Genomic DNA, 27998 nt, shown 5'->3' on the forward strand with positions numbered 1-27998 from the left:
TGCCCAGACTGGAGTGCAGTAGCGTGACCTCAGCTTACTGCAACCTCCTCCTCCGGGGTTCAAGTGATTCTCCTGCCTTAGCCTTCCGAGTAGCTGGGACTGCAGGTGTGCACCACCATGCCTGGCTAATTTTTTTGTACTTGTAGTGGAGATGGGGTTTTGCCATGTTGGCCAGGCTGGTCTTGAACTCCTGACCTCAGGTGATCCGCCCACCTTGGCCTAAGTGCTGGGATTACAGGCATGAGCCACTGCACCAGGCCACTGTGAGCATTTTTATTCTGACATCCCAGCAGGGCCTCTTCTTAGTGGCCTCTCTGTCGTCAGCACATTGGCCAATGAGACGTCTTAGAGTGGAGCAAGGCTGAGCTTTGGTTGTGAGCCAAGGTACGAGTCCTCTTAAATTTGTGTTTAGATATATAGGATAGGTTGGATTTTTATAATTCTAAGTGCTTATATTGATATATAAACATAATATACCTTATGTATATATTATAAATAATTGTGATAAAATATACATAACATAAAATTTCCCATCTCAAACATTTTTAAGTGTCCATTTCAGAGGCAATAAGTACATTCACATTGTTGTACAACCAGCACCGCCACCATCCATCTCCAGAGCCTTGTCATCTTGTAAAGCTCCAACTCTCTACCCATTGAACGACTTCCCCATTCCTCCCTCCACCCACCTCCTGGTCACCACCATTCTACTTTGTGTCTCTATGAATTTGCCTACTCTAAATACCTTATATGAGTGGAATCATGTAATACTTGTCCTTCTGTGTCTGGCTTGTTTCTCTTAGCAGAATGTCTTCCAGATTCATCCATGTTGTAGCGTGTGTCAGAACTTCATTCCTTTTTAAGGCTGAGTAATACTCCATTATAGGGCTAGACCGCAATGTGTTTCTCCACGGATCTGTCGAGGAACAACATGTGGGTTGTTTCTACCTTTTGGCTGGTGTGAACAATGCTGCTGTGAACGTGGGTGTACAAATACCTGCTCAAGTCCCTGCTTTCAATACTCCCATAGTTTGGGGTATATACCCAAATTTAGAATTGCTGGCTCATGTGGTATTCTGTGTTTTCCTTTTCGCGAAACTGCCAAACTCTTCTACGGTCGCAGCACCATTTGACATTACCACCAGCAGTAATGCATGATTCCAACTTCTCTGCACCCCCAACAAGACTTGTTATTTTGTTTGTCTTTTTTTTTTTTTTGACATGGAGTCTCACTCTGTCACCAGCCTGGAGTGCAGTGGCGTGATCTTGGCTCACTGCAACCTCCACCTCCCGGGTTCAAGCGATTCTCCTGCCTCAGCCTCCCGAGTAGCTGGGACTACAGGTGTGTGCCATCACACCTGGCTAATTTTTGTATTTTTGGTAGAGATGGGGTTTCACCATGTTGGCCAGGATGGTCTTGATTTCTTGACCTCGTGATCCGCCCACCTCAGCCTCCCAAAGTGCTGGGATTACAGGTGTGAGCCACCGCGCCTGGCCTGTTTATCTTTTAAGTAATAGCCATTTTAATGAGTGAGAAGTTTTATTTATATGTATATATAAACAAAAATTATATTAAAAGGGAAGAAATCAGACCTTGTCACAAATCTGCATTTGAAATCTGTTTGCTTTGGAATTATGGTTTTGAACGTCCTCAGAGTTTGACTGAAAGGGACATTGCTGGCCAGCTTTGGCTTCTTTGCATGGATTGTAAGCCTCATGTAGACAGTCTCCCTCTGTAACTAAAAAAGTGGGAGAGAGTTTAGAATTGTGAATGGTTCCATTTTAGATGTTGTAGTTTTTTACTAAAGGGTACGAAATTCAAAATTCCTCTGCAGGCTATAAAACTATTGCTATACAAAAACTAGTTTGGTCTGCAAAAGTTCTATTGATTTTTTTTTTCCTATAAGCTTTTACAGCAAATTGGATTTTAAGAGTTTCAAGTCCTACAGAGGAAAATAATTTGTTCCCCAGAGAGCAGCTTTATGTCAGCACTGTGTCATCATTCCTAATAACTATATTAAAGGATGAATTTTAAAGCAGGTCACAGGAAAGTTAAAAGAAAGAATCAGTTTTCTAGTAACTTCATTAAATCAAAGAGTGATGAAAAATGCATATTCCAAACATTACCTGTGATTTTGCTTTCATTTGCAAATGTTTGGAAAACCCGTATCTTGGTATTGGCAACTGAGTCATATGTTCATTAAAAATAAGAAGTTTGAATTTATCAGAATGCTTTGTTCTCTTTTTGTCTATTAGTTCATTTGGTTTGGTTTTTTCCTGAAACTGTCAGGGCAGAGTGAGGTTTTTCTCCTGGGAGCCCCAGGACTCATGTGCAGAGTTTTCATCACCGATATATAATAAGCTCAGCTCCGATGCATAAAATGGTTTGTGAAGGTTGGTTAATAAGTCCCAGGCAGCTCCTCCTCAGCCCTGCTTGCTGCCTCAGAAACAGAGGATGGGCTGACCTGCTCCTCGCTGGGTGGGAGGCGGCAGTCAGGGTGCACACTGTGTGGTGCCTCTTGTAGGTTTGCGGCTGGCACCAGGTCATGAGTCACTTCCTCAAAGGCACAATTCCATCTTTCTCCATACACAGCTGTCATTGTGGAGCATCCCTGCCGAGTATCCAAAGATAAATCCATAGAGTCTCATATTAAACTACTGTGATGTATACATATTTCTCTTTTGAAATGTACGAAGATGAAAGGCTGAACTCAGCCATCATCCCCAGCTGATGACAAGCATGACTGTTGTGTCCAGGGGTGGTGCTCCTGGAGCATTAAGCAAGGCTTCCAAATGTTCTGTGCTGCTTTCAGGGCATGAATCTGTGCAGGGGACAGACAGGAGCAGACTTCAAATACGGCCCATCAGGAGGGCATCTTTATAGAGCAGGCTGCAGGCTCGCTTTGATTCATTAGAGGTGTGACTTAGGGAAAGTCCTCTCCCATCTCTGGGCTCTGAGAAACTCTTTAGGAATGCAGATTCCTGGGATCTGCCTACAGCAAATCAGGGCTCTGGAGGTGGGGTTCAGGAATCCACCTGAGAGATTCTGATGCTTAGCCAGAGTGGACCCCACTGAACTACAGGGTCTCCAGAGACCATTTCAGACCCTCGGTCTATGTTAAGTGCTTTGTGCATTGGAATGTGTTTACTCAGGGCATCCTCTTATCTTCTTTCATTTAGAATCACACCCGCAGTTCAGCCCCAAGTAGACATATAACAGGGAACCAGTTCCTGTCCTATCAGAAGGTTATTTCCCGTCAATGTCAGGAACTGCTGAGAGTGGTGAATTCTCACACCTGGTAAATTTCACCTATCAGATTGCAGTTCGAGCAGCACCAGCGTCCTAAACCAAATGGTCTTAACTCTCATCTGGCAAGTACCTTCTTTGACAGAAAGAATCTGACCATTAAGAGTTTTATCACACCACCATCAACACCAACAACAGCAAAACTCAGGAACTAGATTACATTTTGTAGTTTGAGAAAGGCCCACCCTAAATCAGAAATGCTTTTAGTATCTAGGGTGGCTGTGCTTTCACCTTGCAACAGCACCTCCACACATCCCTGCCTTTGCATCCAAAGAGAGACACAACACATTCGACATCCCGCCAAAAGTTGTCCCGGTCTGTCTGCGTCATCCCCCAAGGCGGAACTCAGGAGGCAGAAGGCTGACAGTGAGCATTTTCTACTGCTGGCCCTGAGTAAACCGCGGCTAGCCCCGGGGAAGCTGCCATCTGCACGAGTAATTCATAGGGAATATTAAAACATCCCAAGTATTTTGAAATCTCTCTGTATGCTGTCCTTTCGGTGATAACTGGCCAGAAAGGCCTGACGTGTGCCTAGGGTTTGGGGCCAACTGTCAGCAAAACAAACTTTTGTGTCGGTGCAGCCTCCAAGCAGGCTAGGAGGGCTATGAGCAAGGAGAGCGCTGCTACTCCCTCCTTTCCTGGAGCACCAAGAGAGGCAACAGCTGCGTGCTATAAATGGTAACCAAATACATTTGATGCGTTGATTCATCTTGATAAGATTTCTTGAATTTGCTCACATGAAATTCAATTGTGTACTTATTATCGTTCATACTAATAAATCTGCTCATTTAGATTGGTGTTCTGTCCTATTAGGAAAATCTGTTTTTAATCAGTATTTTGATTTAATTATAAATTATTGAGAGGAAGCCTCTTAGCTTGATTACATGGAAGAATGTCTAACTGAGTCCTAGCCCTGGGGGGAAGCAGAGACCAGGGACAGAAAGGGAGACTTTTCCTTCTCCCACCCCACAACAGCAGCAACTCTGGTGGGTCTCTGCAGCTGGGAGAATGAAAATGTCTCTCTTAGAACGTTTTTAAAGGTCAGCTTCATCTCCACTCTCGGAAGTGAAGTGTTGGCATGGATATTTTGTGACAGCAGTGTCGGCAGAGAAGCGATTATTTTTAGTTTTAAAGAAGAATAAATTTGGTTTTCCCTTCCAAAAAAGGAAGATTTTTCGGGACTATAGATCACATGTAATTACCTTTTGGAACAGGGTTCTCGTAAAGGCAATATGCTTAGCTAAAAAATGTTCGCACTCTGACATGACCCTTTGCTAATAGAACAAGTTACATCTAAACGAATTCAAGGTGTAGCTCTTCCCAAACTCAAGTGAAAAGCACAGATAAGTCTATTCTGGGAAATTAACTGAGTAGCCGTGGTGTAGGGCGCACCACACTGGACATAGTCAATTCAGAACACAAATGGTTTTCATGTAAACATTTTGGTCTTTGATGGTAATATGCCTGCTGGTAAATTGAATCAGCTGGTTTGATTTGGAAACCAAAGCAGATCATTTTGCCAGTTCCCCTTTCCCCAAGTGTGTATTGCTCTTCCTAGACCATTATCCAAGAAATAAGGAATGTCAACCTCTGTGTTTTCCAGATTCCTTTTCTGGCCGAAGGGATCAGAATCCATGGAGACAAAGTCACGGAGGCACTGAGGCCGTTCCACGAGAGGATGGAGGCCTGTTTCAAACAGCTGAAGGAAAAGGTGGAGAAAGAGTACGGCGTCCGAATCATGGTAAGAGGGTAGTATGCGTAGTGTTGCAAAAGAGTGGGTGTCTGGGCATCCCACTGTTGAACTGGGACAAGCTTCCAGAGCAGAGGAACTCACATGTACACATGGTGCCTGCTTAGGCAGTGGGATGTGAGGGAGCTCAGCCCCCTTGGGCAGTCTTGTCTACTGGCAACCCAGCAACCTCCTTTCAATAACTGGAAATGCCAGGGCGAATAAACATTCATGAATTTCCTTGATTGCCAAATGCCCCCTCACCTGCTGTGAACACAGTCCAACCTTATTGTTGCAGAGCAATGGAGAAATCTCACAGCACCCAGGCAACTCAGCTGGTTGACAGTGCACGCCTACAGTCATACAATACACACAAAGGGTTCGGTCATCCACAGGGCAACAGCACTCACGACGGCCCATGGCAGAGGTGGCCCAGCCCAAGGTTGACATCAGAGGATCATGGCCATCAAGGGAGAAGTGACCAACATCTGGAGTGTGAAATTATTGGTGAAGATTTACCTATTGTAGGAAGGGGTAATTGATCTAGACCAAGGAAGATAAGCCAGATGTGGTCAGGGGAGGAGATCAAGAAGACACTGCCTGGGGAAAGGACTCCCTCAACAGAGGCTGAGAGGCAGGAGTTTGAATGGCAGGCCAGGGGCCAGTGCAGACACAGGCATGCTTTGGGCAGAAGAGAAAATTCAGAGCAGAGATGGAAAGGCAGCCAACCTCCAAGAACAAGGATGCTAGGCTGGGGCAGGAGGCTGTGCTCGGGATGAAGGGCAGAACTGAGCCTTTGCAATGAGTTTGTGGAAGGTTTCTGAGCAAAGGCTGGCATCAGGAGCAGGGTGGAGAGCAGCTTGAGTTTTAATGATGCAAAAACCTTGCAGTTCAAATCTTACAGCCCGCTTGAGACTGTCCCCAGGAGCCATGCCTTAGCAGATGTGGGAGCAAAGCCAGGCACCGTGAGTCACAGTGCTGCCCTGCTTTGCAGCTCAGAGTGGTGCTCCCATCTTTACTCAGTCTCTGGGAGCTTTGCTGGGCCTACCCTGTCTGCTCGGGAACTGTGGAGAGACCAGACACAGTAAAGGGTCCCCACTCCCCATTGTTCAGGGATGAGGGGCAATGTGGCACAAAGAAGCAGGGAGCTCTCATCTGTCTACTGGAATTCCATGCCTGCCGGCACTGAGGGGGTGTGCACAGGGCTTCAACTCCCCGGCAAAAGGAAGGCGAGCTGTGGGAAGTCGCGCTGCTTCTCCCAGGTAACATACGGCACTTTCCTCTGCTCCTTGAAGACCAGGTGTCGAGTGGGGTGTGCCATTTTGGTTTTTTTCTGGGCCCAGGGCCGCCTGTCCACCAGTCCCTGAAGTTCTCAGCTGCTCTCTGTTGAACCCTGTTTTCTTTCACACATTGATCTCAATAAGCAAACACTAATTTAGTGCTCCCCACGTGCCAGGGACCTTCCTAAGTGCTATATAGATACTCAGTTGCTTAATCTGCCTCACATTCTGTGAAGCAGGCACTGCAGTCACCTGCATTTTACAGTCAAGGAAACGGGGACATGGGAAGGTAGGGTAGGTCACACCCTAGCACGTGGCAGACCCATGGTTCAAGCCCTATCCATGTACCTCCAGGGTCTGTGCTTTTAGCCCCTACTTCAGGGGCTAACATTTGGCACCACAGAGCTTCTCCGCCTCTTTCCCACATGGTAGGAAATGCATATGAGACTTGGACAACCCCTGAGAGAAGGTAATTCGGTTATGATCACACTGCATGCTCTCCCAGTCTCCCCGCCTCTGCCGGACCGAACCTTGGTGCCTCCAAGCCTAGGACCTGGTGTCCATCAGATGAGAGGGTCCTAGGCGCAGCAGGGCTTGAACCCAACAAAGCCAACATAACACAACTGCTGCTCTGAGGTTGAAAACTCAGCAGGTGGGAGTCTGGAACTGCCAGCCCAGCGGGAGCTGCTGCAGGTGAACAGGCTTGGAAATCAGGGCGCTGTCCTTCAAGCCTGGGCTGGAGGATCCTTTGTGCAAGTCAGAATGCTAGAGTGGCGCTTGATAGCTTCAGAGCCTGCAACTCATTACAATCAGAGCTGAGTGGCAAGAAGCGTTTCGGAGTGCGTCACATCGCATCTCTTTCAAAGTTGATGCCTGTATTAATTCGTTCTAAGAAACAAACACTTGTGAAATCTTGACATTTTCTTCCTAAGTGAAAAGCTTCCTCTTTTCTCAGTCATTTAATGTATATTTCAAAATCACAGAAAGATGTCTGGCTCACCAGACATCCTGCGTATCCCCTTCTCTGCCACGTTCATGAGTTCTGAGTGTGCTTGCTTTGGACACAGGTGGAGAAAGCAAGGGCAGGAAGGTAGGGTGCTGTGGGTTGGTGTGCTGTGTGGATTGGGGTGCCATGTGAATTGGGGTGCCGTGTGAATTGGAGTGCCTTGTGGATTGGGGTGCCGTGTGGATTGGGGTGCCGTGTGGATTGGGGTGTCGTGTGGATTGGGGTGCCATGTCGATTGTGCCATGTGGATTGTGGTGTTGTGTGGATTGGGGTGCCATGTGGATTGTGCCGTGTGGATTGTGGTGTCATGTGGATTGGGGTGCCGTGTGGATTGGGGTGCCGTGTGGATTGGGGTACCGTGTGGATTGTGGTGTCATGTGGATTGGGGTGCCGTGTGGATTGGGGTGCCGTGTGGATTGGGGTACCGTGTGGATTGTGGTGCTGTGTGGACTGTGTCATGTGGATTGTGGCGTCCTGTGGATTGGGGTGCTGTGTGGATTGGGGTACCGTGTGGATTGTGGTGCTGTGTGGACTGTGTCATGTGGATTGGGGTGCCGTGTGGATTGCAGTACTGTGTGGATTGTGCTGTGTGGATTGGGGTGTCATGTGGATTGGGGTGCTGTGTGGATTCGGGTACCATGTGGATTGGGGTGCCGTGTGGATTGGGGTGTCATGTGGATTGGGGTGCTGTGTGGATTGGGGTGTCATGTGGATGGGGGTACCATGTGGATTGGGGTGCCGTGTGGATTGGGGTGCCATGTGGACTGTGGTGTTGTGTGGATTGGGGTGCCATGTGGATTGTGCCGTGTGGATTGTGGTGTCGTGGATTGGGGTGCCGTGTGGATTGGGGTGCCATTGGATTGGGGTACCGTGTGGATTGTGGTGCTATGTGGACTGTGTCATGTGGATTGGGGTGCCGTGTGGATTGCGGTACTGTGTGGATTGTGCCGTGTGGATTGTGGTGTCATGTGGATTGGGGTGCCATGTGGATTGGAGTACCGTGTGGATTGTGCCGTGTGCATTGTGGTGTCATGTGGATTGGGGTGCCATGTGGATTGGGGTACCGTGTGGATTGTGCTGTGTGGATTTGGGTGTCATGTGGATTGGGGTGCTGTGTGGATTCGGGTACCATGTGGATTGGGGTGCTGTGTGGATTGTGGTGTCATGTGGATTGGGGTGCCGTGTGGATTGGGGTACCGTGTGGATTGTGGTGTCATGTGGATTGGGGTGCTGTGTGGATTCGGGTACCATGTGGATTGGGGTGCCATGTGGATTGGGGTACCGTGTGGATTGTGCCGTGTGGATTGTGGTGTCATGTGGATTGGGGTGCCGTGTGGATTGGGGTACCGTGTGGATTGTGGTGTCATGTGGATTGGGGTGCTGTGTGGATTCGGGTACCGTGTGGATTGGGGTGCCATGTGGATTGGGGTACCGTGTGGATTGTGCCATGTGGATTGTGGTGTCATGTGGATTGGGGTGCCGTGTGGATTGGGGTACCGTGTGGATTGTGCCTTGTGGATTGGGTTGTCATGTGGATTGGGGTGCTGTGTGGATTTGGGTACAATGTGGATTGGGGTGCTGTGTGGATTGGGGTGCCGTGTGGATTGGGGTACCGTGTGGATTGTGCCGTGTGGATTGTGGTGTCATGTGGATTGGGGTGCTGTGTGGATTCGGGTACCATGTGGATTCGGGTACCATGTGGATTGGGGTGCTGTGTGGATTGGGGTGCCGTGTGGATTGGGGTACCGTGTGGATTGTGCCGTGTGGATTGTGGTGTCATGTGGATTGGGGTGCCGTGTGGATTGGGGTACCGTGTGGATTGTGCCATGTGGATTGGGGTGCCGTGTGGATTGGGGTACCATGTGGATTGTGGTGTCATGTGGATTGGGGTGCTGCGTGGATTCGGGTACCATGTGGATTGGGGTGCCATGTGGATTGGGGTACCGTGTGGATTGTGCCGTGTGGATTGTGGTGTCATGTGGATTGGGGTGCCGTGTGGATTGGGGTACCGTGTGGATTGTGCCGTGTGGATTGGGGTGTCATGTGGATTGGGGTGCTGTGTGGACTCGGGTACCATGTGGATTGGGGTGCTGTGTGGATTGGGGTGCCGTGTGGATTGGGGTACCGTGTGGATTGTGCCGTGTGGATTGTGGTGTCATGTGGATTGGGGTGCTGTCTGGATTCGGGTACCATGTGGATTCGGGTACCATGTGGATTGGGGTACCGTGTGGATTGTGCCGTGTGGATTGTGGTATCATGTGGATTGGGGTGCCGTGTGGATTGGGGTACCGTGTGGATTGTGTCATGTGGATTGGGGTGCCGTGTGGATTGGGGTACCGTGTGGATTGTGTCATGTGGATTGGGGTGCCGTGTGGATTGGGGTACCGTGTGGATTGTGCCATGTGGATTGGGGTGCCGTGTGGATTGGGGTACCGTGTGGATTGTGTCATGTGGATTGGGGTGCTGTGTGGATTCGGGTACCATGTGGGTTGGGGTGCCATGTGGATTGGGGTACCGTGTGGATTGTGCCATGTGGATTGGGGTGCCGTGTGGATTGGGGTGCCATGTGGATTGTGGTGTCATGTGGATTGGGGTGCTGCGTGGATTCGGGTACCATGTGGATTGGGGTGCCATGTGGATTGGGGTACCGTGTGGATTGTGCCGTGTGGATTGTGGTGTCATGTGGATTGGGGTGCCGTGTGGATTGGGGTACCGTGTGGATTGTGCCGTGTGGATTGGGGTGTCATGTGGATTGGGGTGCTGTGTGGATTCGGGTACCATGTGGATTGGGGTGCTGTGTGGATTGGGGTGCCGTGTGGATTGTGCCGTGTGGATTGTGGTGTCATGTGGATTGGGGTGCCGTGTGGATTGGGGTACCGTGTGGATTGTGTCATGTGGATTGGGGTGCTGTGTGGATTCGGGTACCATGTGGGTTGGGGTGCCATGTGGATTGGGGTACCGTGTGGATTGTGCCATGTGGATTGTGGTGTCATGTGGATTGGGGTGCCGTGTGGATTGGGGTGCCGTGTGTCCTTGGCTGGAGCTTATTTCCAGCACATCGTGAGGCAGCACCATCTCCATCAACCTCCCCACCCTTCTCTGTAGCGCCAGCTGGGGCACCCCGTCTAGGGGGTGGGAGGCTTTTACAGAATGAAGGTTGCATTTTCCACCCTGGGATACTGTGTTCCCCGGACCCACCTTGCAGAGTCCTGCTCCATCCTTCGACCCCAACAGCAGGCTCTTCAAGCATCCTTTGAGCAGTCAAGGGGACTGGCAGGTCCCCCTGTCCTTCCCTGAGAAATGTGGCAATAAAACGCAGTCTGGGATGTGGCTTTCCTGTCTTACCTACTTTGGGAACTTGCAAGCATCTCAGAGCACTTTGAAAAGCAACCTAGTATCACCCTGTTTGCAAAAAGGATGGATTTTAAAATTTAAAAATAAACCCATAGAAAGGACATAAACCATTTTGTCAATGTTTCTGAGCCAGCTTAAGCCATAGAAAGAGAAGATGTGGACGCCCTCTGACTTCTCGATACCCAGGCCCCTCTGCCACTCTGCCTTGGCTTTCATCTTCCCAGTCCTGGGGCTCCAAGGAGCTGCCATTCCCTGGATGGGAGCTCTGCAGCCCAGCTTCTGCTGACCTTTAGGGAGCGAGGTGTGCAGGGCCCCAGGGATGAGCCCGTGAGCACCTGCCACGTTCAGCATTGGCCCCCGTGCCCTCACCGGCCCACAGCACCATGTTCAGCATTGGCCCCCATGCCCTCACTGGCCCACAGCGTGCAGGAGGCATGTGTGTTGGCCTTCAGGCTTGTGAAAAAGAGCTTTAGGTTTCTCACCAAATCTTCATCTACCTCTTCAAGTCCGATTAGGAGCAGGAAAATTGATCCTGGTTCTGCATTCTCTCTACTCCCATCCACCTCATCACTCCAAACACCATGGAGAGCCATAACCCCAACATGCCATTGTCCCTCTCTCCCCTCCCCACCTACTGTCACAACACCCGCTGGCCACCCAGACCCGGGAGAGAACCAGGAGTCACCCTTCCTCCCTCAAGTTAGTTCTAGCCGTGGTATTCCCTGGTGGTGCTGGGGTTTACCCCACCATCTTTGCCATCACAGTTGGCCCCTGACCTGGCCCCCAGCTTCCAGGATTTCTCCTCTCTCGCCCTCCCTCCACAGCTGCCAGGGGGACCCATCCCAGTAGTTCTCTTAACTGGGATCCATGAGACCCTGGGGTTCCTCAGAGGCTGCTGGGAGGGATGTTGACTGGGAGGTGGAGCTGATAGCCCCTGCCTCAGCAGGAACATTTAGCTTCACCTATTCCTTGTGCTGGAGTTCCATGGGGAGGAGAAGCAGTGTGGCATGGCCTACAAGAACAGCCAGGGACCAGGGTTCTGTTTCAGATGCAGAGCTGATGGTGCAGTTGTGTCTTGTGGCCTGTGAGGGCCGGCCAAGGTTCTAACATCACACTCGCACCCTCCCTGCTGGGCCTGCCCATCTTCTGCCCCACCCCCCAGCCCCTCCTCCCCCACCTGCTCTCTCCAGAGGAAAATGTGTCACCCTCTGTGGATTTCCAGGCTGTAGCTGGCATTTGTATAGCATCTGGAAAGGGACATTCCAGATCACAATGAAGTGTGCCTGCTTCTCACCCTTCCTTGTACAGCACTGGTCCCTGTGATTAAGTTCAGCCAACCCCTTCAACCCAGCCCATTCCCATCCAAGACTCTGGGCAGTAAACACCTGTGGCTGGCTCAAGGTGGGACGTTACAGCTCAGCCAGGAGACAGCAACGTAAAACTCAGGGTCATTAGGCAGGGCCAGAGGGTCGCTTCTGGTCAGAGAACTGGAATGAGTGTTTGCTCAGGCGGTGAAGACAGCAGCAGCCATCAGGGTAGCGAGCCCTGTGGGCTTCCCCAGCATCATTTCATTTAGTTCTAATGCTGGCCCTCTGGGCAGGGAGGACTGCTCCCTGTGTGCTCAGGAGGAAGCTTGGGCTCCGAGTGGCTCGGGGTTTTATGGAGGGTCAGACCATCAGTGCCAGGGCCACAATTCCAGCCTAGTTCCAATGTTCCCAACTCCTACCCACCAGCCCTGCTTTCAGTCACAGTGTCTGGCCGTGGAGTCCCACCTCCCAGGACTGGGTGAGACCCTAATTGCATCAGATGAAACAAAAGTAAAGCCCTGATGTCTTGATTTCTAGAGGCTCAATCGAAGGAATTACGCGGCAGACTGCCCAGTAAACCCATGGTCGCACCCAGGGAGTGCCCTCTGTCCCTCCTTGACGGGAGTCATCCTCCTGCCAACCCCCTTCCTTTATTCCTTGAAATCGATACTCACACATCTCAACCAAGACCTGAGGTCACCTTCTGAGATTATGTATGGGGTAAGGTTTTCACAGTTGGGGATAATCCCCAAGCAACCATTTCCCTTTTGGTTTCTTCTAAAGGCAGAGTAATTACAATGAACATCTCCATGAAGCTATCCCCTGGCACCATCATTGGTGCAGGTCCAAGACTGACCAGCCCCTCTCTGCTGGCAAATCCCAGCTGCATGTCACTCAGAGCCAGTGGTCAGCAAACTGTGGCCCCTGGCCTGGTTGTGTAAATAAAGTTTTGTTGGCAGGCGGGCCATGCTCATTCATTTCTGTATTATCTGTGGCTGCTTTTGTGCTGTCGTGGCAGCGTGTGCTAGTTTCCACAAAGACCATATGTCCTGCAAGCCTAAAATACTTACCTGATCCTTTGCAGCAGGGGGCCCCAGCCCTCAGGCAGTGGACTGGTACCAGTCTGTGGCCCGTTAGGAACTGGGCCCACAGCTGGAGGTGAGCAGCGGGTGAGGGAGCATTACTGTCTGAGCTCTGCCTCCTATCAGATCAGTGGCAACATTAGATTCTCATGGGAGCATGAACTCGATTGTGAACTGTGCATGTGAGGGATCTGGGTTGCACACTCCTTATGAGAATCTAATGCCTGATGATCTGAGGTGCAGCAGTTTCATCCTGAAACCATCCCCTGCTGGTCTGTGGAAAAATTGTATTCCATGAAACCGATTTCTGGTGCCAAAAAGGTTGGGGACCACTGCTTTACAGAAAATGTGGGCCAATTCCTGCCCTTTTACAATTTTGAGCTTTTTATTATTAAAGAGATAGTTTACACATCAAATGCTGTTTTATTTGGGATCACATATTTAAGAAAAAGGCCCACTTTTCAGAAGGGGAAGTGGCGTTATATTAATATTACCTGTAATCTACCGCTTCTGGCCTCGGAGGGCTGGAACCATGGTCCACAGCAGGTCTTCTGTAGTTGATTGGCTGAATGAGATGGGCGGGGTGGGGTTGCAGGGTGGGGAAGTCAACGCCACACAGAGAGGAAGTGCCCTACAGGAATTTAGTTTCCACATCCTCAGGTTAAAGGAAGGTCCTTGTGCAGCAGCTGCAGTCCCAGATGTGCCAACATCTGGCTCGGGGTGCAGGTACACTGGAATTTTCTAGCTAATTAGATGTTGACACATGCTGTATTTCAAGGACACTTGCTTCAGTAATATGTCAAGAAGAAGATGGAAAAGTCCATCTAGAGATCTTTTTTTTTTTTTTTTGGCACAATGCATCACTAGTTCACTACCTAGCAAGTGGGAGAAGCTTTAGCAACTTCAGCAGTGGTTTCATCTACTCCGTGGCATCAGTCACTTGCAGAAAGGAAACGTACTTTTCATTAAGCAGCAGGAGCATGTTATTTTTGTCTAGAGGAGGTCAGTCATTATGGATTCATGCATTTTGATGGCCTGTGTAGTCTATCAACCTGCAGAGATATACAAAATGCATCTAAAGATCGAAAGACTCTTTAATCACTCTCTAGGTGTTACTCTACATTAAACTTTCTGGTCGGCACATTCTCCTGTGGCTTTGGAATGTGTTGACGCATTGTGGTCTTTGAAGAAAACTTGCACTGAGTATTAAAAGGCTAAGAAGGTTCCTTCCGATACTTTCACAGTATTGGGTTAGGTTTTAAAAGACTCGAAAATAATCATTGTTTTTGTCTTCCACTCAGAACAAGAACACGTACTGTTTACAGAAGTCTGAACGATGATGGTCTCGATTCCACACAGCTAAGGCCACTTTATCTCAGGAGTCTGACCATGGCAGGCACAGGCATCAAACAAGTCTCCTTCTCTCTCTTTCTCGCTCTCAGCCCTCAAGTCTGGACGATAGAAGAGGCAGCCGCCCCCGGTCCATGGTGCGGTCCTTCACGATGCCTTCCTCATCCCGCCCTCTGTCTGTGGCCTCTGTCTCTTCCCTCTCATCGGACAGCACCCCTTCCAGGCCAGGCTCCGATGGGTGAGTCAAGCTCACAGCAGGGCTGAGCTGAGCAGGGAGGGCTTGGGGGATCTGGAAGGAGCCACCCAGGGCCCTGGGTTTATTTTCTTACAACTGAGGATTTTGTGTTCATCAAAATTATCTTTGAAACTGAGACCCTCCGAGACTTTCTGACCGTAGTGCCCAATATTACTTTGAGGTCGTGTGAGTCGTTGAGAAAAACATCCTCTCTTTGGGTACCACTTTGGATAAGGTTTTCATCCAATTTAGAACCTCCAGTGAGTGTTCAGTCCTCTTCAGCATGGCTTAGAACAAGCTTGTCCACCCACGGCCCACGGGCCACATGCAGCCCAGGATGGCTTTGAATGTGGCCCAACACCAATCCATAAACTCCCTTAAAACAGTATGAGATTGTTTTTGTGATTTCTTTTTTTTTTTTTTTATAGCTCATTAGCTATTGTTAGTGTTAGTGTATTTCATGTGTGGCCCAAGACAATTCTTCTTCTAATGTGGCTCAGGGAAGCCAAAAGATTGGACACCCCTGGGAAGAAGCAAGGTGCAGTCCGGGCTAGCCAAGCACTTTGTACTTTTCATCTCCTGTTCACCTCCAGGGTGTTGTGCCCGGACAGGAGCTGGTGTGGTCTGAGCATGACACAACCTCCACTGTCCCCCTGTGACACCATTCTGCCAAGCCAACTGTCACAGAGTCAGGCTTTCATGATGGATGGCTGGGCCTTCTTTTTTTTTTTTCTTTTCCTCACTTCCTCATTTTTTTGGAGAGCAAATGTTTTGTTTATTTTTGTTTCTGCTGAGGTTTATTGCCTTTTAAAGGGAAATGGTGTTTAAGTGAATGCTTCTGAGAGTGACCATCTGTCCCTACTTTTTAGGACAATTCTGGAAAATAAAAGGCATATTATCCTTTTTAAAAAATTTTGTTTTTGAGGCAGACTCTCACTCTGCCACCCGGGCTGGAGTGCAGTGGTGTGATCACAGCTCACTGCAGCCTCCACTTCCCAAGCTCAAGCGATCATAAGCATTTGTAAGTGAACAGTTCGGTGGCATTGAGTACATTCACATCGCTGTGCAGCCATGGCCACCATCCACCTCCAGAACCCTTTAATCTTGCCAGACTGAAACTCTGTACCCATTTAACAACAATTCCCCACTCTTTACCTCCCATATCGATTAAACACTAACTTTGCATTCTTTCCCCCCACCCCTGACACCCTGACAATGTGTACTTTCTTTTTTTTTTTTTGAGATGGAGTCTCCCTCTGTCGCCCAAGCTGAGTGCAGTGGCACGATCTTGGCTCGCTGCAACCTCTGCCTCCCAGGTTCAAACAATTCTTTTGCCTCAGCCTCCCAAGTAGCTGGGCCTACAGGCACATGCCACCGTGCCTGGCTAATTCTTTGTATATTTAGTAGAGACGGGGTTTCACCGTATTAGCCAGGATGGTCTCGATCTCCCGACCTCATGATCCGCCCGCCTCGGCCTCCCAAAGTGCTGGGATTACAGGTGTGAGCCACCGCGCCTGGCCAGCGTCCACTTTCCATCACTATGATTTTGACTATTCTAAATACTCATGGGCCACCTTCTTTCTACAAGGCCACTTTGGAGATGCATTTTTGCTCTTGAGTACCCAATAGTTAACATTTATTGAGCACACACTGTGGCTCTGGCATTAGCTCAGATTATTGCAAAGAGAACTGCAACATTGGTATTTTTTTGTATTTTTGAGCGGCAAGCATGTAAAGTTTGTTCTTCTACAAGAAGAAAAAAATGTTGCATGCAATTTAAACAACACAGAAGAACCTCTAATTGTTTTACTGCCGATTTGTACAGTTGTTTGTGTGTCCAATCCCATTTTGTTTACAATTCATCACCCTATCAAACCCACAGGCATCTGGCCCCTTCAACACACAGACACAAACTTCCAGAGAGCCCCAAGGGACGGCTCAACTCGGATTGCCCTTTGTTGCCAACGACTGATGTGCCCAATGGATAATTGCAAACTATCCCCACATTTTTTCTTAACAGTAATTTTTATCAGCGTCTGATATTTATAAGGCCAAGTCCATATGGAAATTCTCAATTTAGAGGTATTTAAATCATGTGTGCTTGTCACTTACAGCAAGATTGCTAAAGAAATTTAATTCAACTTCTCCCCGAGAAAATCCCCAGGCTGGTTATGGAAAGGTTTTTATATTTCTAGGAACATAGGAGTTAGGGTGGAAATTGATGGAGAGGTTTTAGACAGAAGAGTGGTGAATTGCACATGTGAGCTCGGGCTGCTGGCTCTTCCCCAGAAGGCATTTGTTTAACCTTTAACTGGAAGGCATCTTTATTACAGTCCAGATTTGTGTTCATTCTTGGGGTTACCACCTTTGCTAGCTAACTAATGTGGGGAAAATGAGGCTTTGGTCTCAAATGGCACAGGTTACATGCAGAATAAAGTTCATCCTGTAGGCAGTTGCTTCTCGTAATATGAAAATTTAAAACTCCACCTGCCTTTCTCTGGGTTGTTTGTATACGCATCAGGATTTCACAGCCTGGGTCTTCTCCCTGAGCTAAACAGCATCTACTAATCCTTTTCTTACCTACATTATCTCAAGTTCTGCTAAACCTAGAATAAAATCATGAAATGTTTGATTGTTGCTTATAATAGATAAAATGTTTCTCATCTAATGGATATGGATGTATTGTATATCCAGTGCGAAAAGTCCAGATGTCCCAAAATGCCTTAATGATCTAAGTCAATATTGGTATATTTTATCAATCAGTTTAAATTTTTTAAACATTTTATTATAGAAAAATGTCAAAGCTGAGTACAGTGGCTCATGCCTAAAATCCTAGCACTTTGGGAGGCTGAGGCAGGTGGATTGCTTGAGCTCTGGAGTTCAAGACCAGCCTAGGCAACATAACAAAACCCCATCTCTACAAAAAAATATAAAAATTAGCTGGGTGTGGTGGTGCATGCCTGTAGTCTCAGCTACCTGGGAGGCTGAGGTGGGAGGATCACCTGAACCTGGAGAGGTTGCGGCTGTAGTGAGCCATGATTGAACCACTGCACTCCAGCCTGGACAACAGAGTGAGACTCTGTTTCAGAAAAAAAGAAAAATTTCAGATATATACAAAGTGGGCCAAACAGTATAATGAGGCCTCCATGCCCCATCATGCAGTCTTGACAATTATCAGCTTTTAACTAATTTTTTTTCAATCTGTATCAATCATATTTTCCAGCAAATCTCAAATATCATATTTTACCTATAGCTGTTTCACTATGAATTTCTAATTTAAACTCTTTTTTAAAACCATAACTAGGTTATATTATATAAACTATAGTAATATAGTTTATTTCACACCAAAAATATGGACAGGAATTCCATATTATAATAATACATGAGTGTTAATTTCCCATTGTCATGTCTTTTTTTTTAGTTTGAGGCAAAATCCAAATAAGGTTCCCACCTTGTACCTTGCACTTGGTTGATATCATCTCTTTAAGTCTCTTTTAGTCCCCTTTTCTCCCTTGTAATTTATTTGTGGGAAATCCTAGGTTGCGTATCCTGTCATGGTCCCCACCATCAGGACTCTGCTGATAGCGTGCCCTATCGCATTGTTTAATTCGCGTCTCGATTCTCCATATTCCCTGCATATTGGTGGTTGAATCTAGCGATTTGATCAGATTCAGATTTGATTTAGGGACAAGATGACTTCATAGGTACTTGTATGTTCTTCCATTCAGAGGCACATCATAACCTGTTATCTCTCTTATGGAGATGTTAACAGCTATTGATAATCAGTGCTTAGATTCAATACCACTATTGTTTACATAATGACCTGCAGCATATCCTACTGCACAGCCATATTAGATGAGAGAAGCAAAGAATAGGTGGTGGTGCTTGCTCTGCGTAGTCTGCATCTTCAGCAGATTTAAGCGCAGTTTTGCAAATGATCCTTCCCTTCCTGGTTCATCTTACTCCCCATTATGGGACACACAACATGGAAATAATCAACAGTGAGCAAATCAATGGGGAGCAAGATTGCTGCAATGACCGTCTTTTTTTTTTTTTTTTTGAGACAGGATCTGGCTCTGTCACCCAGGCTGTGCAATGGCACAATCTTGGCTCACTGCAATTTCTGCCTCCCGGGCTCAAGCCATCCTGCCACCTCAGCCTCCTGAGTAGCTGGGACTATAGGTGCACACCACCATGCCCAGCTAATTTTTGTATGTTTTATCGAGACTGGATCTTGCCATGTTGGCCAGGCTGGTCTTGAACTCCTGAGCTCAAATGATCCACCCGCCTCAGCCTCCCCAAGTGCTGGGATTATAGGCATGAGCCACCATGCCCGGCCCTGCAGTGGCCTTCTTAATGAAAATAGTGGCTTTCTTCCAAGTGTCCCATTCAGAAATACATGTAAGAGAAACTAGAGCTAGGATGAAAATATGACTGGCTGGCTAAATTATCTTCTCTTGAAATCATGCTCCCCTTGAAGAAGCCAATTGCTTCTCCAGGCGGTCAAGGAAGTCAGGTTTGGAAGTTGCTGTGAGGCTCAGAGCTCCAAAGAGCAGGCCGTATTTTGAAAATGTAAGATCCTAGTAACAGCACTGCCTTCCACGTGAGTTATGCTACATGGTTTTTCAGGCGGGCCCATGCCTTCATCCATTCAACCATCTCTCCTGACTCCTCCTCACAGCAGGAGCTGCTAGGGATGAGACTCCAGTCTTAGAGTTGGATCCATTTCTTCCACCTCCTGATAGGACTTCTAGGACCAGAAACAGGATGGACATGCCAATCTTGTGTTGGAGTGACAAATCACAATCGTGTGTGGATATGCTTGCACACTAACCTTTTGGTACATGCCTTAGACACTAGCCTAAGATTCATTTACTCCATGGTGTAACCATGAATGTGTCTTTACAGCAACTGTGGGGTAGGCAGAAGGGTGGTGGTATCTTTATACCCTTTTATAAGTGAGACAGCTGCCAGAGGTTACGAGGACATCAAGAGTCACCCACAGTGGCAGACCTAGAATGCAGGTCTTCTGTCTCCAGCTTAGTTGCCGGCTGGAAACCTCAGGGCATCTCCAAGCACCTGTGAGCTGGCCCTGGCTTGCTTCTGACTGAGCCATGCAAAGTGCTTTCACCTGAAAACAACCGTCTATCTGTAATCATAGAGCCTTGGTCAGGATTAAGGTAGCAGACATTTCTTTGCATCGACGTCTATTTTTCCCCATTAAAAAATAGACAAAATATTTCTATATAAATCTCTAAAAGACGAGGGTTCCCCTTTTGAAATATGCCCTAAATACCATCCTCCCATCGTAAATGAACAATTCCTTAATATCATCATCAAATATCCGGTCAGACTTCACATTTGCCCTGTCGTGCTAAGTGTTCTATCTTTCTCCAGTTTATCTATGTTGGGATTGAAACACAGTCCTTGCATCTGGTGACTATGTATCTGAAGTCACCCTTGGCCTACCTTTTAAATCACTGCTTTCATTGTAAATGTCTTCGATGGATTGTGAGTGACTTTACACGTGTCTGTGGGCTGGAAAGCAATTGCTCTCCTATTAAGACGTCATTGACCTTTCCTTTAGGTTTGCCCTGGAGCCTCTCCTGCCAAAGAAAATGCACTCCAGGTCCCAGGACAAGCTGGACAAGGATGACCTGGAGAAGGAGAAGAAGGACAAGAAGAAGGAAAAAAGGAACAGTAAACATCAAGAGATATTTGAGAAAGAATTTAAACCCACCGACATTTCCCTGCAGCAGTCTGAGGCTGTGATCCTTTCGGAAACGGTAACCTGACAGGGTATCTTTCCTCGCTCTGTGGTAGCTTCAGGGACCTACCTTTGCCCCACCTGTAGCCAACAGGGCTGACGGTGGGCTCTTATTGAACTTGTTATAAATTAGCAACTCAGAAACCTGGGGTCCTCCTCCCCTAACCTCAAATGTCCCAAGGCAGTAGGACAGCCAGAGCCGCAGAGAGACCTGGAGGAAGGTGGGCTTAGCATTTGTCCCCCTTCCGCAGGGCCTGGGGCGAGGCCGCTCTGCTGCTAGGCTCTGCCGCTCTGTTGGACTTGTTTCCTACACATGTCCTAATATCCCAGAAGATGAGCAGGAGTCCTTTTGTTGTCAGGAAACAGTCCTCGGTGGCAGCTCATGCCTTCCCCTCGCCCCTTGCTGACTGGAACTCTTCTAAGCTAGTTACGGCCCAAGTGTTAAAATCAGCGGAACTAGAATCCAAAGACCTCTTCCCACCGGGCCCCAGCAGCTGGACCTGGTCCTGGGGTATCCTGCTCTGTCTCATCTGCTCCACCTTTAAATCTCCTGGCCGTCTTTCACGAGGACTTCACAGGGACTTCATATGACCCGTACTGCTGAGCTGGCCTTGAAAACGGGTACCAGTGAGTCTCGTTCATTCCACAGTCGAGGGCGTTTGAGGGCGGTGAAACCGAGGAGCCGGCTCTCATCCTGGGGCTGGGCCTGAGGGCTGATCCTCCCAGAAGTGCACCGCATTGGGAGTCTGTGTTCGTCTGTTTTGTGTTACTGCAAAGGAATAACTGAGCCTGCGTCATTTATGAAGAGGTTGATTTGGCTCATGGTTCTGCAGGCTGTACGAGCACGGCACTAGCATCTGCTTGGCTTCTGGTGAGGCCTCAGGAGGCTTTTATTCTTGGCTGAAGGCAGGGGAGGGGAGCAGGCGTGTCACATGGTGAGAAAGAGAGTATGGGTGGGGGGTGGGGGGTGTGTTCCAGGCTCCTTTAAATAACTACGTCTCACGTGAACTGATAGAATGAGGACCCACTCATTACCCCCATTACTGCAAGGACAGCACCAAGCCCTTCACGAGAGATCTGCTCCCAGGACCCAGATACCTCCCACTGGCTGCACCCCCAACATTTCAACATGAGAGTTGGAGGGGACAGATATCCAAGCTGTATCAGATATCAGATATCAGCTGTGTCTGAGTGCGAAGATGAGGCACAGCCCACTTCCGGGGCGAACTTGATTCCGAAAGTGCTAGCTGTAGTTGGAAACAAAAATAAAGGAGTTCTCATGGGCTGTCAGCATCAAAGGCAAAGTCAGGATTGGAGCCGCCCTCCCTGGAAATGGGTGGGTGTCTGCTTGTCTCAGCCCTGGGCGTCGGCGGGCTGTGATTAGAGGGTTAGACATACTGCACTGCTTGTTTATAACTTAAAACCCAGAAGGTACGTTTTATCTATACTTCATGCCACTCAGAAAGCAGTCACATGCTACCTGGCTATCTAGAGGTGGAAGGCAAACGCCCCAGCCATGACTTGATGTCCAACAGGCCAGCGCTGCTCTGCGGCCTGTGGGTAGGTGCTGTGGCTGCAGCTGGGCTGGAGAATTCCCATGAGGGTGGCCGAGGATGTCAGACCAGGGGGGCACTGGCTGGAGGCTGGCCTGAAGTACCCAGACGCTCAGCGTCCAGCAGATTGAGGGGTTCCTGACCACACAGCATGCTCTGTCTGCTATTCTGGGAAGTTGAGATGCCCACCACCCCAGAGGCTGGCTGAAGTCTCCATCTCTCAAGCCCCAGGTAGATTTCTCAAGTCTCAAAACATTGTAGCTGGGTAGGGGAATGAACAGAAGCATTTTTGAATATTACTTAGTGCCAGACACTGTGCAAGTCTTTCATACATTTTAATTTAAGCTCCGTTTTAAGATGCTAAATTGGAGGGCCTCGGAGCAGTTGTGCCAAGTGGCAGAATTGATCACAGCTGACTTGTGTGAAAAGAAGTCCAAGGACACAAGCACACACGTGACAGGCACAGAGCCAGCAAAGTGCATTTTCTGTCCCTGCCCTTGGTGGCCCAAGCATCCTTCTAGGGTCCTTGCAAGCACCAGGGCTAGGGGCAGCCCCACGAGGGCTGCCTCCCCACGGCTGGCCCTAGCACCCTCAGCAAATCCACAGGAACTCACCAAGGTCAGAGCACAGAACCTTGGCGGTGCTTCTCAGCATCTGGCCCAGTGTCAGCTTGAACCTTCCAGCACCAGGAGGCGGAGAATCCGAACCTCCCACCGGGGACAGGCTTACTATTCTTGGTCCAGCCCAGCAACCTGTCTGTCTACGCAGAGGCCACCTCCTCCAGGGAACAGGTGCCGGCAAGGTCTGTGAGAACAGTCAGACACCTGAAGTTTCCTAGCAGGCGGCTGCGTGCCTGTGACCAGCCATGCGCAGGAGGGGAGGTGCGGGGGAGGAGGTTCACAGGAACAGAAGCAGCAACCCATTCCCTGGGGACAACACCAGCCACCCCCCCACCGCCCCCCACTGTAGTGTCCTCCTTGCCCTTCCCCGCTGCTGGCCTCCCCTGCACCCCAGCTTCTGCAAAGGTTTTCCCTCCTCACCCCTGTGGCTGGGTTCGGTTTCCTACTTGATTTGCATCATCAACAATTTCCTGACCTTTAGCTGAGCCTCTCCAGCCAGAGCCTCCAGGCTGTGATTTGCATCTCAGCAGTCCAGCCTCCTCACGCTCTCTGAATCAGAATGTGCCCGCCCTGGGATGCAGGGAAGCCAGGAGAAGCACCTTAGCAGACCCCAAATCTCTCTTGCCAGCACATTCACCTTCAGAGAGCCCAGCGCTTCACCCGGCCTTTCCTGACTTCCCACAGCAGTTTTGCTGCCTGGAACAAGGCCATTTCTTCAGAGGAGGTGCAGCTCCTGGGCGCTTGGCTCACCCAACAGCACAGGATAGTTCTGGAAATAGACCTGTTGGCCTGGCTCTGTCACTCATTTACCAGAGGGCCTGAATCTTCCTCCCAAGCCTAGTTCCCATTTCCTCCTTCCAGCCTCAGGAACCTCCAGACTGGCCCCGGCATGGCTGACTCCTCCTGGGGCAGACATTGAAGCCTATGTGGTCTGTTGCTCACCCAAACCAGCACAGCGCATCCACCAGGCCCCCAGACCCAGCCGCAGCACCAAGCCCAGAGCGGCCCACTCACCTGCCTGCCCTTCCTTGGGGGAGAACCTTGACCCCTCCTTTTTGGCTGGGTTAATACGTTTTCTAATTACTCCTGCGTCAGAGTATTTTGTAACTGCTCCTGTTCCCCAAAGCCTGATGATCTGAGACCAACCTGTAAGAAATATGTAAATACAACTTACTGATGGAACAAACAGGGAAAGGGCTTAGGTGGGAGAAAGTCAAGTGCCTCCAAAAGCCAGAGATGAGCAGGAAAAAAATGCATTGAAAAGGAGAGAAAAAGAATCCCTGCCCAGTAATGACCTAGGATGAGAGAAGAAGCAAAGGAAAGGAATAGCAAAAATCCTTCAGCCAATTCCTAGACGTTCAGGTACACGCCAAGGAGACCAAAGCATGCTGAGCACACCTGGGAATAATTCTGCCATGGAACAGGCCATTGATTCTGTTCTTGACCGCACGGATGTTGCCCCGTGTGTCCTTGCTGGGTATCTGCGTGGCTTGCAACAATACTCAGCCACTTTTGCATCTATATTCAGGTCACCTGCGATGTGCTGTCCAGCCCAGGCTGTGTGAGGACAGCAGTGCCAGCCCCTCGTGTGGGGGAGGTCTGCTGTAACCACATGCTGGGCGGCTCCAACCCCAGAAATTCATCGTCTCCCAGTTCTAGAGGCGTCGGCAGGGCTGATTCCTTCAGAGACTGTGAGAGAGAGTCTGCACATGCCTCTCTCCTCCTGTCTGGGGGTTTGCTGCCATCTCTGGCGTTTCTTGGCTGATAAAAGCATCACCCTGACCTCTGCTTTCATCTTCACGTTGTGCCCTCCCAAATTTGGACACATCCATGTCCAGATTTCCCTTTTTCATAAGGTCACCTGTCCTGTTGGAATTGGACCTGTTACTGGGAAGTGTGCAGGTCCTTGGTTCTTAGTCTTCTCAGAGGAAAGAATTCAGCCAAGAGACCAATTAGTAAAGTAGGGAAATTAGTAAAGTAGGTAAAGTAGGCTTATTAAGGAAATAAAAGTAGCATGGACTCTGGGAGAGGAGCAGGCTGACCCTGTGGAGAGCAGCCCCCAGGAGTTCTGTGTTGTGGTTTTTATATTGGACTGTTTTAAGCTCCCACCTCTGTCTTAAGCCTCTCCCTTTGTCTTTGTCTGTTTTCCCTGCTCTGTCTTAAGTCTCCACCTTTTCCCTGCCTAGTTCCTGCCCAGGTTTGTGGGGCTCTCCCTTGCTGCTAGTTGATGTGCACACGTGCGGCTCAGTGATCAATAGGAACCTACCTAATGGCAGCATTGCTCATTACCGCCACCCCAAGAAGGTCGTACAGCGATCAAATCTGTACATACTGTGCGTGTGTATCTCTTAGACATTAATCCCTTGCCCTGTTTCCCTTCTGATCAGCATGTAGCTAGTTACATTGTCACAGGTTAGCTACAGAGGGAGCAGTTACTGGGTGTCTTATGGGGTATTTCAGGATGCTGCCTCCTGCCTAGGTATTCTCCTCCCCTCTGCTCACACCTAGCATGTGTGTTTTGGGGGGTCTCTGGGGCATAAGGTTTTCCAGAGTTTCCTCTCCCGGTCCCCCTTTCCTTTTCATGTCTTACTATCTGCCCACTCTAACAGGCCCACCCTAAGAGCCACACCTTGGCTTGATCATTTGCAAAGACCCTATTTCCAGTTAAGGTCATATTCTAAGGTAATGGGGGTCAGGACTTCAACACAGGAATTTAGGTGGAAACGCAACTCAGCCCATAACAGACCGTAACTGTGCTCTTTCTGTCCTTTCGATGTAGATAAGTCCCCTGCGGCCCCAGAGACCGAAGAGCCAGGTGATGAACGTCATTGGAAGCGAAAGGCGCTTCTCGGTGTCCCCCTCGTCACCGTCCTCCCAGCAAACGCCCCCTCCGGTTACACCAAGGGCCAAGCTCAGCTTCAGCATGCAGTCGAGTAAGTGGAACACTCCCCACATACGAATCGTGCTATAGCTCCGTGACTTCCCCTCACTGAAGGCTCTGAGGTTAGAAGCGCTTCCTCCCTCCCCTTGCAGCTGAGGGTGGGAGTTTAGATAAACACCTGGCTTCCTGGGAGTGTCCCTTGGGACAGGCTGTAGAGTCTGGACTTCCGCAAATCAGGCCAAAATCCAGAGCCCAGGTCTCCAGCACTGGAGGGGCAGAAAGTGCAGGGTCTGTCCCAGGGTCCATGTGGAGGGGACCTGTGAGGCACGTGGAACCAGCACACTTTCTATCCCAGGACGCAGAGCTGCAGGAGGCCGTGGGCCTGCTTGTATCTAGGACTGTGTGCTGGAGAAGCACCTTCAGGCAGTTGGCAACAGCTAAGGGGCACAGCTTATTTTTCTAGTTTTGACCAATGTTTAAATTACCCTAGAAGTTCCCACAAAACTGGTGGCTCCAAACAGCAGAAATTTGTTCTCTGAAGGTTTTGGAGGCCAAAACTCTGAAATCAAGGAGGTGGCAAGTTGGTTCCCTCTGGTGGCTCCAAGGGAGAGCCTGTCCCGGGCCTCCCTCCAGCTTCTGGTGGCTCCCAGCAGTCCCTAGCCCTCCTTGGCTGTGGCCACATCACTCCCCTCTCTGCCCATGTCTCCACGTGGCCTCCTTCTTGGTGTCCTCTCTTCTTACAAGGACATCAGTCATTGGATATAGGGTCCACTGCAAATCCAAGATGATCTCACCTTGAGATCCTTCACTAATTACATCTGCAAAGACCCTACATCCAAATAAGGTACATTCTGAGATTCTGGGTGGCCCTAAGAGGTCTACATTTTGGAGAGACTCTACTCAACTTACTCTAAGTGGTAGACAGATTTTCACCACTAGATTCAGAGCCAGCAGAGAGGAGAAATCTTGGCAGGGAGAAGGTGCTGAGGATGGGGACGGCAGCAGAACCGGGAGCCCACTCTCCTTCCTGTGGCACAGAGAGGGGTCCCAGGCAGGAGAGCTCTGTGCCCTGTGGCGAGGGCTGTGCAAGGCAGTGAGTGATTGTCCTCTGCTCCTGATTTTCCTCTTGCTGAAAGGGGAGCAGTCATGATTCTGGAGACTGTCAGTGGGTGGGGAGGCTGGCTGCAGGAGCGGGTGCGTGAGTCTAATTGAGTAGGCAAAGAGCTTTCTGGGCACTGGATGTGTCTTTGGAGGGTGCATCTTCACATCCTTGCACTATTACTACATGATCTTTCTAAAAATGTGTTTAAAATCTATTTTAATATTGAAAACAGACACCATCACTGCTGCTGCGGAAAACAATTTAGTGGTTCCTCCAAAGTTCAACGTAGAATAAACCTGTATCAACTGGCAGTCCTGCTTCTAGGCCTGTACTCCAAAGAATTGAAGACAGGGACTCAAACAGATACTTCATATTCACAGCAGTATTTTTCAAGAGCCAGTAAGCAAACACAGGCCAAATGTCCATCAACTGATGGCCAGATTAACAAAATGTACGTCCAAAGAAATGTCCGTGCAATGGAATATTACCCAGCCGTAGAAAGGAGTGAAGTTCTGACACGTGCTACAGCACGGACGAACCTCAGAACCATGATGCTGAGTGAAATAGATCAGTCACAAAGGGACAAATATTATATGACTCCACCTAAATCAAATATCTAAGGCAAGTTCATAGAGACAGAAAGGCATGGCTCACGCCTGTCATCCCAGCACTTTGGGAGTCCGAGGTGGGTGGATCAGCTGAGGTCAGGAGTTTGAGACCAGCCAGTCAACATGGTAAAACCCCATCTCTACTAAAAATACAATAATTAGCTGGGTGTGGTGGTGCGTGCCTATAATCTCAGCTACTCAGAAGGCTGAGGCAGGAGAATCACTTGAACCTGGGAGGCGGAGGTTGCAGTGAGCTGAGATCGCACCACTGCACTCCAGCCTGGGCGACACAGCGAGACTTCATCCCAAACAAAAAGAAAAGGAAAAAAAAAAAGAAAGTAGAATAGAGGATACTGGGGCGGGAGGGAGGAGTGGAGAGTTACTGTTTAATGGGTACAGAATTCCGTCTGGGGTGATGGAAATGTTTCAGAAATACATCATGGTGATGGTTATCCCCCACGGTCGATGTGATTAATGCCACCAAATTGTCCCCTGAAGGATGGCTAAAATGGCAAGTTTTATGTCATGTATATCTTACCACAATAATAGCAAAGAAGTAGCAGCAATCATGAGGACAGTCACTCACCGAAGCCTTCGTATTTCCCTCAGCCCCATGGCAGAGCTTCCTTATAAGCTGACAGTGTGGCCTTCCTAGGATGCATTTTCCTAATAAAGGATTTTTCATCAGATGAATCCTAGGGGAAAACTCCAAAAGAGACTCATCAGTAAAAATGTCAATTTTTCTCTCTTTAATATAAAAGAAAACAAATTATTTTTAAGAGTCTCAACAAGGGTTGAGAAAATATCCTGCCTTAAT

General features: G+C 49.0%; 1 protein-coding gene and 1 long non-coding RNA gene across 3 annotated transcripts in view; one reads left to right on the forward strand and one right to left on the reverse strand.

Annotated features, from left to right (window-relative positions):
* The window catches only part of DOCK1 (dedicator of cytokinesis 1), a 565813-nt gene that overhangs the window by 532098 nt on the left and 5717 nt on the right, over positions 1 to 27998 (forward strand). For both annotated transcript variants that reach the window (XM_019035115.4, XM_019035114.4), the window contains exons 47-50: positions 4911 to 5048; positions 14508 to 14653; positions 20238 to 20436; positions 25370 to 25523. In XM_019035115.4, the coding sequence (XP_018890660.2) occupies positions 4911 to 5048; positions 14508 to 14653; positions 20238 to 20436; positions 25370 to 25523 (637 nt within the window). The remainder of the gene's footprint in view (positions 1 to 4910; positions 5049 to 14507; positions 14654 to 20237; positions 20437 to 25369; positions 25524 to 27998) is intronic.
* LOC129525145 (uncharacterized) lies at positions 20958 to 27954 on the reverse strand. Its single transcript, XR_008669244.2, has 3 exons — positions 27768 to 27954; positions 23605 to 23736; positions 20958 to 21186 (listed from the first exon to the last, which is right to left on the reverse strand). It is a non-coding gene; the product is annotated as an uncharacterized lncRNA (long non-coding RNA).

This window comes from Gorilla gorilla, chromosome 8 (assembly GCF_029281585.2).
Source record: "Gorilla gorilla gorilla isolate KB3781 chromosome 8, NHGRI_mGorGor1-v2.1_pri, whole genome shotgun sequence".
Classification (NCBI taxonomy): domain Eukaryota; kingdom Metazoa; phylum Chordata; class Mammalia; order Primates; family Hominidae; genus Gorilla; species Gorilla gorilla.